Source organism: Lagenorhynchus albirostris, chromosome 19 (genome assembly GCF_949774975.1).
Source record: "Lagenorhynchus albirostris chromosome 19, mLagAlb1.1, whole genome shotgun sequence".
Taxonomy (NCBI): Eukaryota; Metazoa; Chordata; class Mammalia; order Artiodactyla; family Delphinidae; genus Lagenorhynchus; species Lagenorhynchus albirostris.
In genome coordinates this window covers 8,374,353-8,386,708 of record NC_083113.1, presented here as the reverse complement: position 1 = coordinate 8,386,708, position 12,356 = coordinate 8,374,353, and the positions used below count along the sequence as shown (strand labels likewise).

The following is a 12,356-nucleotide window of genomic DNA, read 5'->3' as shown; positions in this document are numbered from 1 at the left end:
TTTATGATGACAGTAACAACAACAACAATATATGTAACATATGTAAAATAAATATAACAGCTGACTTTTATTGAGTGCTTACTTAAGTACCAGGCATCATTTTAAGCATGTTACACATTGGCTTATTTTATCTTTACATAAATCCTGTGAGGTAGGTGCTGTAAAATGATCCTCATTTTATTTTTTATTATATTTTTCGGGGGTTTTTGTGTTTTTTTTAATTTTATTTATTTTTTTATCCTCATTTTAAAGATGAGAGATCTGAGGCCCTGGGAGGTGACATGACTTGCTCAAGGTCACATACTCTTTCAGGTGTAGTGCAGGGATAGCTGTTGTAACAGAGGCTAGTCAAATGAGAGAGTCGGAATTATCTTTTCATCAAAGCCCTGATGAAGTTGGGAAGTTCTGATTAAGCGCCAGATCTGGGAATGGCCCACATCCTATCTTCTCTTATCCCATTGGCCGGAACTAGTCACCTGGCCACAGCTAACTGCAAGGGAGCCTGGGAAATGTAGTCTTTTAACTGGGCAGTTGGCTCAATCTGGCCAGGTGGAAGCAGTTAATGCTGAGTCAGGGGAAGGTGCTGGCAAGGGAGGAGCTTTACAAAAGGCCCAGGTTTGCAGGTTCTTTTTCTTTTTCTTCAACAAGTTTATAGCTCTAATTCACATACCACGTAGCTCACCTAATTAAAACCCATAGTCCTCTGGCTTTTAGTATAGTCAGAGTTGTGCATCTACCTGGCAGTCAAGTTTAGAACATTTTCATCACCCCAAAAGGAGACCCTGCTTCCTTTGGCCATCACTCCCCTTTCTCCCCACCCTCATCCCTAAGCAACCAGTAATTTACTATTTCTATAGATTTGACCATTTTGGACATTTCACCTAAGGGATATCGAACGTACAGTGTGCAGTCCTTTGGGACTGGCATCTTTGCTTAGCGTAATGTTTTTGAGGTTCATCCGTGTTGTGGTGTGTATCAGTACTTCATCCTTTTTTTTTTTTTTCTAATTGAAGTATAGTTGATTTACAATATATTAGTTTCAGGTGTACACCATAGTGATTCAATATATTTATAGATTATACTCCATTTAAGGTTCTTATAAAATATTATCTATGTTTCCTATGCTGTACAATATATTCTTGTAGCTTACTTATTATTATACATAGTTGTTTGCAGTACTTCATTCTTTTTTATGGCTGAATACTATTCCATTGCTTGGATATGCCACATTTTGTTTATCCATGGACTAGCTTGATGGACATTTGGGTTGTCTCCACTTTTTTGGCTGATGCTGCTATGAACATATGTGGACAGCCCAGAATTTTCTGAGCCTATGAAATGGGAGAAACTAAACTCTGCACTCTTAGGGAAGCAATTCCCCCGCCAAGGGTCAGTATCTTTCTTTGGTCCTGGGTCTCCCTCTGTTCACCCCATTTGACCAGGAGCCCCTCCTGGGCAGGATGAGCCTGACTCAACGTCTGGATGCCCTGAAGGTTCTGCCCAGACCAGGAGGTCTCAGAACCAGCCCTCCTGCTGGTCCAAGACTGATGATCCTCCATGTGCTAGAACCTGATGTCTCTCCTTTCTTAGATGCACAATGAAAGTTCTAGAAAGAGGCTGCAGTGATGTTCCCTCTCCCCCTTCCTTTAGTTCACTCTCATCTGGCTTCCTCAGCCCCTTTCTGCAGGTGTTAATTGAGCACATACTATGTGCCATGAACTGAGGGTTCCAGCAGTAAACAGAAAAGACAAAAACATGTATCCTCGTGGGAGCTTACAGTCTCAGCGGGGGAGTTAATCAGATAAATATGTTATGTAATAGAACACAAAACAATATGAAAAGTCATCAGTGTAAGGCTGGGTCGGATTAAAGGCAGTAGAGAAAAATAAATCCAGTAAAGAGGATCCAGGCGGGATCCTGGGTGATATTTGCGGGGGAAGGGGGAGTTGCAGAAGGCTTCTGGAAGTGACATTGGAGCAGAGATCCGAATGCAACAGGGTTGGGGTGGTGTGACTTTGGGAGAGAGAACATTATGGACTGGGTATGTCTGAGGATCAGGAAAGAGGCCAGCGGCTGGAGGAAGTGAGGCCAGAGAAGGAACAGGAGCACAGCTCGGAGAGACAAGGGTCCTGGGGCTTTGTGGCCCCACTGGCAGGATTTTATCACGAGTGAGACAGGAGCCTTAGGAGGGTTCAGGCAGAGGCTTGATGGGGTCTGACTCCCACGGCTAAATGGTCACTCTGGCCTCTTGAAACAGCTGTCAGCAAGGACCGTCCATGTGGGTAAATCAAGTGGACATTTCTCGTGCCTTTTCCTAAAGGATGTTTTGGGGTCTTCCCACACGTGGCCCTCCTGCTTCTCTTTTCTCCCTGATGCTCCTTCTTGAGTTTCTGGTGGCTGTCCCTCCAGTCCCATCCTTGGAGAATTCCCTGGTGGTCCAGTAGTTAGAACTCAGCGCTTTCACTGCCAGGGCCTGTGTTTGATCCCTGGTCAGGGTACTACGATCCCCCAAGCCACGTGGCACGGACCAAAAAAAAAAAAAAAAAGAGTCCCGTCCTTGGCCTCATTGCTTGGCGTTCCATATCTCTCACTTGGCAAGCTCCCACAAATTCCGTGAGCCTCAGACTCATTTCTTCTCCCTGCCACCTTCCAGGCCTACGCCCCAGCAACTCCCTCCTTCCAGACCCACCGAGCTGGTCCTAGCTTCTCTATCTCGGACACAGCCCCACTGGCAACCAAGTCACCAGGCCAGACCCTCCCTCACCTCTGCTGCAAGGAAGCCCCCAGCCCTACCCCTCCGGCCCTGACTGCCCCCATCCCCTCTGCTCCTTCCCACAGCCCTAGCTCAGATGCTGGCCCTCCTGCCCCTCAATCTATGTATCCTGATCCTCCAGCCCTGGCCCAGCCTCATCCTTTCTCATCTGGTCCATTGCCCTGGCCTCTGGTCTCATCCCTCTGATCCATCCCCTGGCCTTGGAGTGGTCTCTCTCCACTTACCTTCGCCCGTCCCTGCTCATAGCTCTCCCATGGCTCCCTCGTACCCCTCCCTAAAAAAGGCCCTCCCCTTTCTACCTCATCTCAGAGGCCTCACATGGTCTGGCCTGCCCTGACTTGTGCAGTCTCAGCTCCCATCTGCTTCCTCAGTCTTGCCTTTTGTGACCTGATCTCTCAGACCTGATTCACTGGTTTGGAAACCAACTCTGCTGCTTCTTTAGACTTTACTGAAGCTACACTAAACTAATCAAACACAGTGGTCACCGGCCTGGAATACTCTTTCCTATCACTCAAGGCTCAGCGTGTGTGTGACCTTTAATAGCCTTCCCTGACTTGCCAGGCTGAGCTCATTACGGTACCTGTGGTTGACCGTTGGAGTATATTGTCCTGGTGTTGGGGAGTCTTCCCCAGTGGACGTGGACCTCACTGAGGGTAGGGATTTCTCTCCTGGTCCCTGGAGCTTAGAATACTGTCTGCCACACAGGCGGCCTTGGAGAAAGTTGGAATGATGGGCCATGTCTCCCTTTCTTCCCCCAGAGCGGGCAGTACCTGGGCGTCTGCTGAAGACCCGGGCGATGCGGGAGATGTACCGGAGCTATGTGGAGATGCTGGTGAGCACGGCACTCGACCCGGATATGATCCAGGCCCTGGAGGACACACATGGTGAGCAGAGGCTTGGGGGCCCAGAGCCCCCTACCCCTCCTTTGCCTCCCATACATCGTGAGGCTGCATCTCTTCTGATACCCTGTCTTGCCTTTCAGACGAGCTGTACCTCCCGCCCATGCGGAAGATCGATGGCCTCCTGAATGAGCACAAGAAGAAAGTCCTAAAGCGGCTGTCGCTGAGCCCAGCCCTGCAGGTGCTTGGGGGGGCTTGGCCTGCGGCGTCTGGGGCCCAGAGCTCAGGCACAGAGGAGACATGTGCATGTCAGCCACTGCGCTGGTCCCCAGAGCATCAGGCCCTGGAAGGGCGATCGTTGGAAGGGTCGGGCTTGGCCAGGAGAGTAGTGGAGGCCGGGCTGTCTGGAGGGAGTCTCTGGGTTCCCAGCAGTCCTGCAAGCACAGATGGAGGCGAGCTGGGATCGCGCGGCGGGGTCATTGTCAAGGTCTGGGATGGGCTGCTAGGCAGGCCCAGCAGAGCGTGGTTGTGGAGTACAAGTTTGGGGACAAAAGGTGGACTAGGGCCTGGACCCAGGGCTCGCTCTGGGGCAGAGCGTTGAGTGGATTTTTTTTTTTTTTTGTAGAATATAGAGTTTTTATTTTTTTAATAAATTTATTATTTTTGGCTGTGTTGGGTCTTCGTTGCTGCACGCGGGCTTTCTCTAGTTGCGGCGAGCTGGGACTACTCTTCGTTGTGGCTCGCGAGCTTCTCATTGCGGTGGCTTCTCTTGTTGCAGAGCACGGGCTCTAGGTGTGCGGGCTTCAATAGTTGTGGTGCGCGGGCTCGGTAGTTGTGGCTCACGGGCTCTAGAGCGCAGACTCAGTAGTTGTGGCGCACGGGCTTAGTTGCTCTGCGGCGTGTGGGATCTTCCCGGACCAGGGCTCCAACCCGTGTCCCCTGCATTGGCAGGTGGATTCTTAACCACTGCACCACCAGGGAAGTCCCCGTTGAGTGGATTCTGATGGCTTCTCTGTCGACGTAATTCAGGCTCTTCGAATCTCAGGCTCGAATCCGAAGTCATCTATGTAATTTCCCTTCTGGGATGGGATATCACGGTGGCTCCGAGAATTCTGGGAGAGAACATTAATTTGGTTTTGAGAATTCTGATGGGGATGTTAATGTGGTGCTGAGAACTGGGGCGGGAGGGGGGTAAAATGTTAGGATGGCTCAGAATTCTGGAATGGATTTTAGGCCAGCTCTGAAAATTCTTGCTGGGATGTTAGTCTGACTATGAAAACATGAGATAAAACGTTAATCTGGTTCTGGAATTCTTCGTGGGATGTTAGGATGCCTCTGAGAATCTTGGGATTGACTGTTCATCTGGCTCTGAGAAGGGGGGTAGGATATTACGCTGGAGTTAGGAATTCCACTGTAATGGGAATTACCTGGTGGTCCAGTGGTTAGGACTCCGCATTTTCAATGCCGAGGGCGCGGGTTTGATCCCTGGTCGGTGAACTAGGATCCCACAAGCCGCGTCGTGTGCCAACCCCCCCCCCAAAAAAAAAAAATTCCACTGTAGAACATTAGGATAGGTCTGAGCATTATGGGGTGGAATATGAGTCTGGTATTGTAATTCTGGGATGGACGTTAGCCTGGCTCTAGGGATTCTGGATTTCAGGCTGACTCTTAGAATTTTTGTAGGAGGTGATGGTGGCTCTGGAATCCTGGGCAGGATGTTAGGTGTCTCGGAGAATCTTGGGCCGGGCCACAAAACACATTATAAGGGTCACCAGACAGGCCTAGGCTTCCCCTGGCCTTTGAGGAAACCGAGACTCCCAAGTGTCTTTCCTGATCTGCAGTTTCCTGGGGGAAACTGAGGCGTCTGATCACATGGGATCTGAGAACTGGGGGGTGGGTCTGGGGTGTGCGGGTCCAGGGAGGTCCCCCTGACCCCTCGGATTCCCGCAGGACGCCCTGCACACGTTCCCCCAGCTGCAAGTGGAGCAGAGTGGGGAGGGTTCCCCAGAGGAGGGGGCCGTGCGTCTGCGGCCGGCCGGGGAGCCCTACAACCGCAAGACGCTCAGCAAGCTCAAGAGGAGCGTGGTCAGAGCCCAGGTGCGGCGGAGCCCGGGAGGGGCGGGGCCGGGGGCGGGGCGCGGGGGCGGGGCCGCCCGGCGCTGAGCTGGGAGGCTGAGGCTTCTCCGCTTCACCTGCCCAGGAGTTCAAGGTTGAGCTGGACAAGTCGGGATACTACACGCTCTACCATTCACTCCACCACTATAAGTACCACACCTTCCTGCGCTGCCGGGACCAGGTGAGCCCACCCACGCCCCGCACGGGTCACCCTGGGATTCAAGCCATCGCAGGCTCCCCCCTGGACCCAGGAGTCCAGCTCCCAGCCCCCCTCTCCCTGGGACACTGATCCCTAGGCCCCCAGCCTCCTCCCACCCCAGCTCCATGTTTAACCCCCCTGCAGACCCTGGCCATCGAGGGCGGCGCTGAGGACCTGGGCCAAGAGGAGGTGGTCCAGCAGTGCATGCGGAACCAGCCATGGCTGGAACAGCTGTTTGACTCCTTCAGCGACCTGCTGGCCCAAGCACAGGCCCACAGCCGCTGTGGGTGACCCCACCCTGGCTTGGGGGGGCCACCTCCTCCATAAACCGAGAATTGGGACAGAACTGTGCCCTCAGGAGCTAACCCCTGGGCCCCATCGCTGGGGTGGGGTGGGGGGGTCATTGGTCAGGGTGTGTCCATGCTGCCCCCACAGGACAGGGTTCAAAGTTCGACTCCCCCCATCTCCCAAGCCCTCTCCACTCCCTCCCATTCCTCCCACTGTCCGGTGTACAGAGAAATTATTTATATATATGTATAAATGTCTATTTAGTAACGGTTTCCCTCCCCCACCTTGCCCCAATCCCCCCTCCCTGGCATAGCCCCAGCCCCCTCCACCTTGTACATAATGTATAGGAAAAGTCTATGTATGGTTGAGGGGGGCGGGGCGGCTTCGGAGAGCTGGGGGACCCCTTCCCCCCAATCCCCCCCTCACAGGCCAAGATCTTTGCTAAAGGCCATTCCCTCCCCAGGGCATTTGGTGTCGGGTGGGAGGGGGAAAACACATCTTGTTAATTATTTTTAATCTTATTTATTGTAGATACCTAGGGCAGGGGGCTGGGGAGGTGGAGGGGGGAGAAGGGTCCCCTCTCTTTGCCCCTCCCACTCCTTTTCTACTGCGATTTGTCTGTGTCTGCCCCCCCCCGCCCCCATCCCATTGTCATCTGGATGTGGTTCTATTTTTTATCGGTCTCTTCTCCCCTCCTCCCTCTCTCTAACCCCTCTGCTCCGGTCTCCCCACCACCCTTTGTCTCTTGCTCTTTCTTGGGCTTCTGTACAACTCAACTTGTATACACTGTGTACACACAACCAGCCAAACGAAAACCCGACGGCAAACACTTTATCGGCTGGCTGGAGTGCCTCTGTCCTGCGGCATGTTGGGGGGCCAGGGGGTGGCATGGGCAGAAGGTCTGGATCTGGCACGTGGCTTTTCTGGAGCCCTGGGATGCGGTTGGGCTGGGGTCATTGTATCCATGATGTCTTGCTGTGTAACAAATCAGCCCACCCCAAAACTTAATAACTTGAAAACAACAAACATTTACCATCATCGGGTTTCTGAGGGTCAGGAATTTGGGAGCAGGTTAGCTGGGTGGTACTGGCCTGAGGTCAGTCGTGAGGGTGCAGTCATCATGGATTTGACTGGGGTTGAAGGATGTACTTTTAAGGTGGCTGTTGGCTGGAGGCCTCAGTTACTTGCCATGTGGACCGCGCCATAGGGTGGCAGTGGCTTGAGAGTCTTCCAGACATGGCAGCTGCTTCCCCCAGAGTGAGTGAGTGAGGGGAGAGAGCAAGGAGGAAGCCACTCAATCTTTATGTCCTAATCTCGGCCATTGTACACCATTGCTTCTGCCATACTCTTCATTAGAGGAGGGTCATTAAGCCCAGCATACACTCGAGGGGAATCAAGGTCTGCTTCGTGAAGGGAAAAGAATATGAATTTGGGGGTGTATTTTTAAACCAGCACAGGCAGTGATGGGTGTTGGGAGTTAAGCAGCTTTCTCTTGGCTCCCTGAGATAGGCTTGAGGGTGGGTCTCTGTTCTCAAACCGTGAAACTACCAGGTCACGAGTGGATTGGCATTTTAGAGGTCGGCCTGCAGAGTTGAATGTGGATTTCTGTCTTCTCATGCCTTCTTAGAGTCCTTGAAGAGCTTGTGGAGATGCAGACTCGTGGGCTGTTTCTCAGCTCTATTGAGTCAGAACCCATTTTTTAATAAAATCCTGGGAGGATTCTACCATACATTCAAGTTTGAGGAACAATGTTCTAGAATAAGGGTGTTAAAAATTTGGAGGTTGGGAATTACCTGGTGGTCCAATGGTTAGGACTTGGTGCTTTCACTGCAGTGGCCTGGGTTCAATCCCTGGTTGGGAAACTAAGATCCTCAAGCTACACAGTGCAGTCAAAAAAGAAAGTGTGGAGGTCAACTGGCAGTCTACTAGAACCCAGCCTGTAAGGTAGTGAGTAAGCCCTTGTTCTAGAGTCTGGACACATCCTCAAAGATAGACCATTGGTATTCTTTTTTTGCAGTACTCGGGCCTCACAGTGTTGTGGCCTCTCCCGTTGCGGAGCACAGGCTCCAGACGCTCCGCGGCATGTGGGATGTGGGATCTTCCCGGACCGGGGCACGAACCCGTGTCCCCTGCATCGGCAGGCAGACTCTCAACCACTGCGCCACCGGGGAAGCCCACCATTGGTATTCTTGAACTCTGGACTTGGCATTGAAGATGGCTGGTCAGTAGGTAAAGACCAAACATGAGATTTAAGGGTGGATCATCAGGGACTTCCCTGGTGGTGCAGTGGTTAAGACTCCACACTCCCAATGCAGGGGGCTCAGGTTCGATCCCTGGTCAGGGAACTAGATCCCACATGCGTGCCGCAACTGAGAGTTTGCATGCCACAACTAAGGAGCGGGCAAGTTGCACAACTAAGACCCAGTGCAACCAAGTAAATATTAAAAAAAAAAGGGAGTGGATCATCAGCGTTCTAGATTCTCTTCTGGGTGAAACTGAGGAAGAACCCCTGTTCTAGAACCTTGGATATTGGCTAGACCATGACCAATGTTATCAATTCTAGAGCCCTGGTTTTACAGGTCAGAGGAGTGATAGTAGCATTTGAGGACCACAAGAGAGTGAATGATGGGCCATTCACTTTCTAGAGTAAAGATGAGTCATTAACGTCCTTGAACTCTGGCTTGTAGCACATCACGAATGCATCCTCTGAGAGGGAGTGGCATGTTCAAGTCTCTGGACTGGGATGTTATATTGGAGCCAAAGGTTCCAGGATTGTCCCAGGTTAGAGATCCAGGGCAGAAATTGGATAATGTGCTCAGGAAGTGACTTGTGGGGACAATATCATCCCTTTGGGGACAGAATAACCTTGTGGTTGGCCTTTGGAATTCAGTTTACCAAATTTGAATCTCAGCTCCAGCACTGACCAGACGAGTTGGATGACAGCTTCTGTCGTCAGCTTTGTCATCTGTAAAATGGGCTTTTGTCAAGACAAAGGAAAACAATTCGTTTGAAGTGCTGTTCAACGCCTAGCTGCTGTTACCCATAGCAGGAGACCCTGGGGGGCTTGGTGGAGGTCCAAGAGATGGCAGGAGGGGGGAGAGGCAGAGGACGACAAAGATGGATAAAGAGAGGGACATTAAAATCCCAAGAGACTTGGAATTTTGACAAGCACTGCCAGGCCCAGGGGAGGGCAGGAACCAGAGACTCACAGGCGTACACGTAACCTAGGGAGATGCCAACGGGGCCATCCCAGCCTCTTTGCTGTTGTCTGATGAGCTTTGGCATGGTGGTGACTGCAAACCTTCCAAAAATGGCCCGCCAGCTGTCATGTGGGTTTTGTATGCGTGCCTTTTTTAGGGGCAAGCGGTAGCTTTCGTCACCTCCTCAGAGTGCCTCTAGGTCCTCTGAGAAATGGGGTGTCCCGGCCAAGAACTTAGCCCCATTAGACAGTGCAGAAAAGACTCAGGCCTTCTGCCTGCGGCATGTCAGCGGTGGGACCCTGGGGAGAGAGAAGTTGGCCTGGGACTCGCTGGTTCCTGTTGAGAGCTCCTCACCCCTGGCTGGGGCTTAGGTAGAGATGTCAGATCTTATCTGGGAGCTGATAAAAGAAAACATCCCCATCCCACAGGGGAGGGCCCCCACTGCACAGAGCTTCTGGGGGCGGTGGGTGGAGGGTGAACACGCAGCACAATGTAGCTGAGCCACGCTTATTCCCAGGGCGGAAGGTTGAACCCAGGCCAAGGATTCTGCGATAATGAAACCCGGAAAGGGATATTTAGCTAATCATTGTTCTAATCTGGAATACAGAGGGACATTCATGGTTCTGGGGCAGGAGAACAGTGGGGCCTCCGTCATTGCTCCTGGGCATTTAGTATGTCCCAGGCGCTGCTTTCATTCTCTAGTTGCAGATCGGGCTCCTAAAGGCCTCTGGCTCTGGGAAGTGGCTCTGTGGTCAGCCCCTCTTTACAGATGAGAAGACTGAGACACACCTGCCCAAAGGCACTCAGATGGGAGGGGGCAGCGCCAGATTTGAACCCAGGCAGCCTGCTGCTGCGGCCACGCAGGGTCATTGTCTACCCTAGAACCAGAAAGCGGGTTCTGGGGTGGGTGTGAAGGGAATATTTTGGGATCGAGGCCCGGAGATTCTGTTGGGACTAAGCAGATGTAGGGGTGTGGGAGCAGATCATTGACTGGTGACAGTTACAAGGTGGAGGCCAGAGTTCCGGGGCACGGGGACATCTTGGTTGAGATTTCTGGCCTGGTGTGTCGAGTAGGTGTTGGAGCTCAAAGGTGGCCTGTCAGATGGGCCTGGAAGATAGGGGAGTGGTGGTCTCCAGTTCCGGCTCCAGCCTTCCAGGTTAGCAACTAGAGTACAGAATTGGGGGCCCTGATTCTCAAATTGAAGTGTGTTGTCACCTTATCTGCGGTGGCCTTAAGATGCCCTACATTTCAGGCCCCCCCAGGAGAGAGGCTCAAATGGGGTGCGTCCACACCGGCCTCCAGTTAAATTCAGGGTTTAGACTCAGATGTCAGCCCAGCTGAGAACTTTCTGGAACAGAACTTGCCGGTCGGCTGCTTGGACACCAGCCCACCTGTCCCTTCTCCCTCTTGCAGCCAAAACGTCTTTCTCAATATACATTGGAGGTGGGAAGCAGGTGGGCAGGGTTTGTAGCAGTTGCTGCCTGTCTCCAAGATCCCAAAACCTCCTAGAACACCACTGTCCCATAGACCTTTCGGCAATAATGAGAATGTTGTATACTTGCCCTGCCCATTCGGGGAGCTGCTAAGCCACATGTGAATACTGAGCTCTTGAAATGTGGCTAGTGTGATTCAGGAACCGAGTTTTAAAATTTTATTTAAGTTAAATTTAAATAGCCACATGTAGCTTCCGGCTGCCAGACTGAAAGGTGCAGTTCTAGAGCTTTCCGGGGGGGGGAGGGGAATGTTTTTTTCAGACGTTAGTACTTCGGGCTGCATGTGGAATCTTAAGTTTCCCCACCAGGGATCGAACCTGCGACCCCTGCAGTGGAAGCGCGGAGTCTTAACCGCTGGACTGTCAGGGAAGTCCTCCTCAAATGTTAATCTTCATCCCAACAAAATGCCCACAAAAACAGAAAAGGGTGCAGTCGTGCTGTTGGAGTGGAAGTGGGGGTTCAGACGCCTAGCTTGGCTTGTTCTGTATATCCCCCGTCCCTCCCCAAGCAAAGGGTCCAATGGTTCTCGGCGGATGGTGGTCCGTGGAGAGAGGCTTTAGCGTGTCTGCGCAGCCCGAGTTCACCCACCTCCCCTCCCCTTTTCCCTTTTTAAAAAGCACCTCCTGGGCTTCCCTGGTGGCGCAGTGGTTGAGGGTCTGCCTGCCGATGCAGGGGATGCGGGTTCGTGCCCCGGTTCGGGAGGATCCCACATGCCGCGGAGCGGCTGGGCCCGTGAGCCATGGCCGCTGGGCCTGCGCGTCCGGAGCCTGTGCTCCGCAGCGGGAGAGGCCACGGCAGTGAGAGGCCCGCGTACCATAAAAAAAAAAAAAAAAAAAAAAAAACACCTCCTGACCTTGGCAGTGACGTTTATTTCTCTGGGGGAGGGGAGTTATATACAGCAGTGACCCGGATGCCCGGGAGCCCTCACCCTGGGGCTCGGGTGGGGGAAGGAGGCGGTGGCAGAAGGCACACAGTGGTGATGGCCCCTGGAGGAGGCCAGGAATCACGGGTGGGAGTGTAGTGTTCCTGGGAGACCCAGATGGGGAAAGAAGCTCGGCGAGGGCAGCTGGTCCCGAGAGCTCGTGCCGGTTGCTCCTCTCCCGTCCCTACAGGAGGACGCAGGGGCAACCCCCGTCCTTCTTCCTGGGGGCGCTGGGAGGGCAGGGCGGGAGCTCTTGTTCCTGGTACTTCCTGCGGGAAGAGGCTGGTGAGTTTGGGCCGCAGGGAGGGGGGTGGTGGAGGACGACGGCAAGGGCGCACTGCTCACCGGACGGCCCGCACCAGCTGCTCGAAGGCCTCGTCCACATTGAGGCGCAGTTTGGCTGAGGCCTCGAAGTAGGCCACGTGGTGGGAGGCGCTGAAGGTGGAGGCTTCGGATCGGGGGACCTGGGGCGTGGGACACGGAGGAGTCAGGTCCCTGCTTTCAAGGCTGGTCCCAGGGACTTCCC

General features: G+C 53.0%; 3 protein-coding genes across 3 annotated transcripts in view; 2 read left to right on the top strand and 1 right to left on the bottom strand.

Annotated features, from left to right (window-relative positions):
* PRR12 (proline rich 12) overlaps positions 1–7,048 on the top strand; it is a 26,848-nt gene extending 19,800 nt beyond the window's left edge. Inside the window, exons 10-14 of the mRNA XM_060131700.1 lie at positions 3,532–3,657; positions 3,756–3,853; positions 5,563–5,709; positions 5,813–5,908; positions 6,071–7,048. Of these exons, the coding sequence (XP_059987683.1) occupies positions 3,532–3,657; positions 3,756–3,853; positions 5,563–5,709; positions 5,813–5,908; positions 6,071–6,217 (614 nt within the window). The 3' untranslated portion in view covers positions 6,218–7,048. The remainder of the gene's footprint in view (positions 1–3,531; positions 3,658–3,755; positions 3,854–5,562; positions 5,710–5,812; positions 5,909–6,070) is intronic.
* SCAF1 (SR-related CTD associated factor 1) overlaps positions 6,078–12,356 on the top strand; it is a 23,273-nt gene continuing 16,994 nt past the window's right edge. Inside the window, exon 1 of the mRNA XM_060131706.1 lies at positions 6,078–6,209. The gene's annotated coding sequence lies outside the window, so the exon portion shown is untranslated. The remainder of the gene's footprint in view (positions 6,210–12,356) is intronic.
* RRAS (RAS related) overlaps positions 11,758–12,356 on the bottom strand; it is a 3,642-nt gene continuing 3,043 nt past the window's right edge. The window contains exons 3-4 of the mRNA XM_060132058.1: positions 12,176–12,350; positions 11,758–12,099 (exon numbers count right to left, since the gene is read on the bottom strand). Coding sequence (XP_059988041.1) covers positions 12,015–12,099; positions 12,176–12,350 — 260 coding nt within the window. The 3' untranslated portion in view covers positions 11,758–12,014. The remainder of the gene's footprint in view (positions 12,100–12,175; positions 12,351–12,356) is intronic.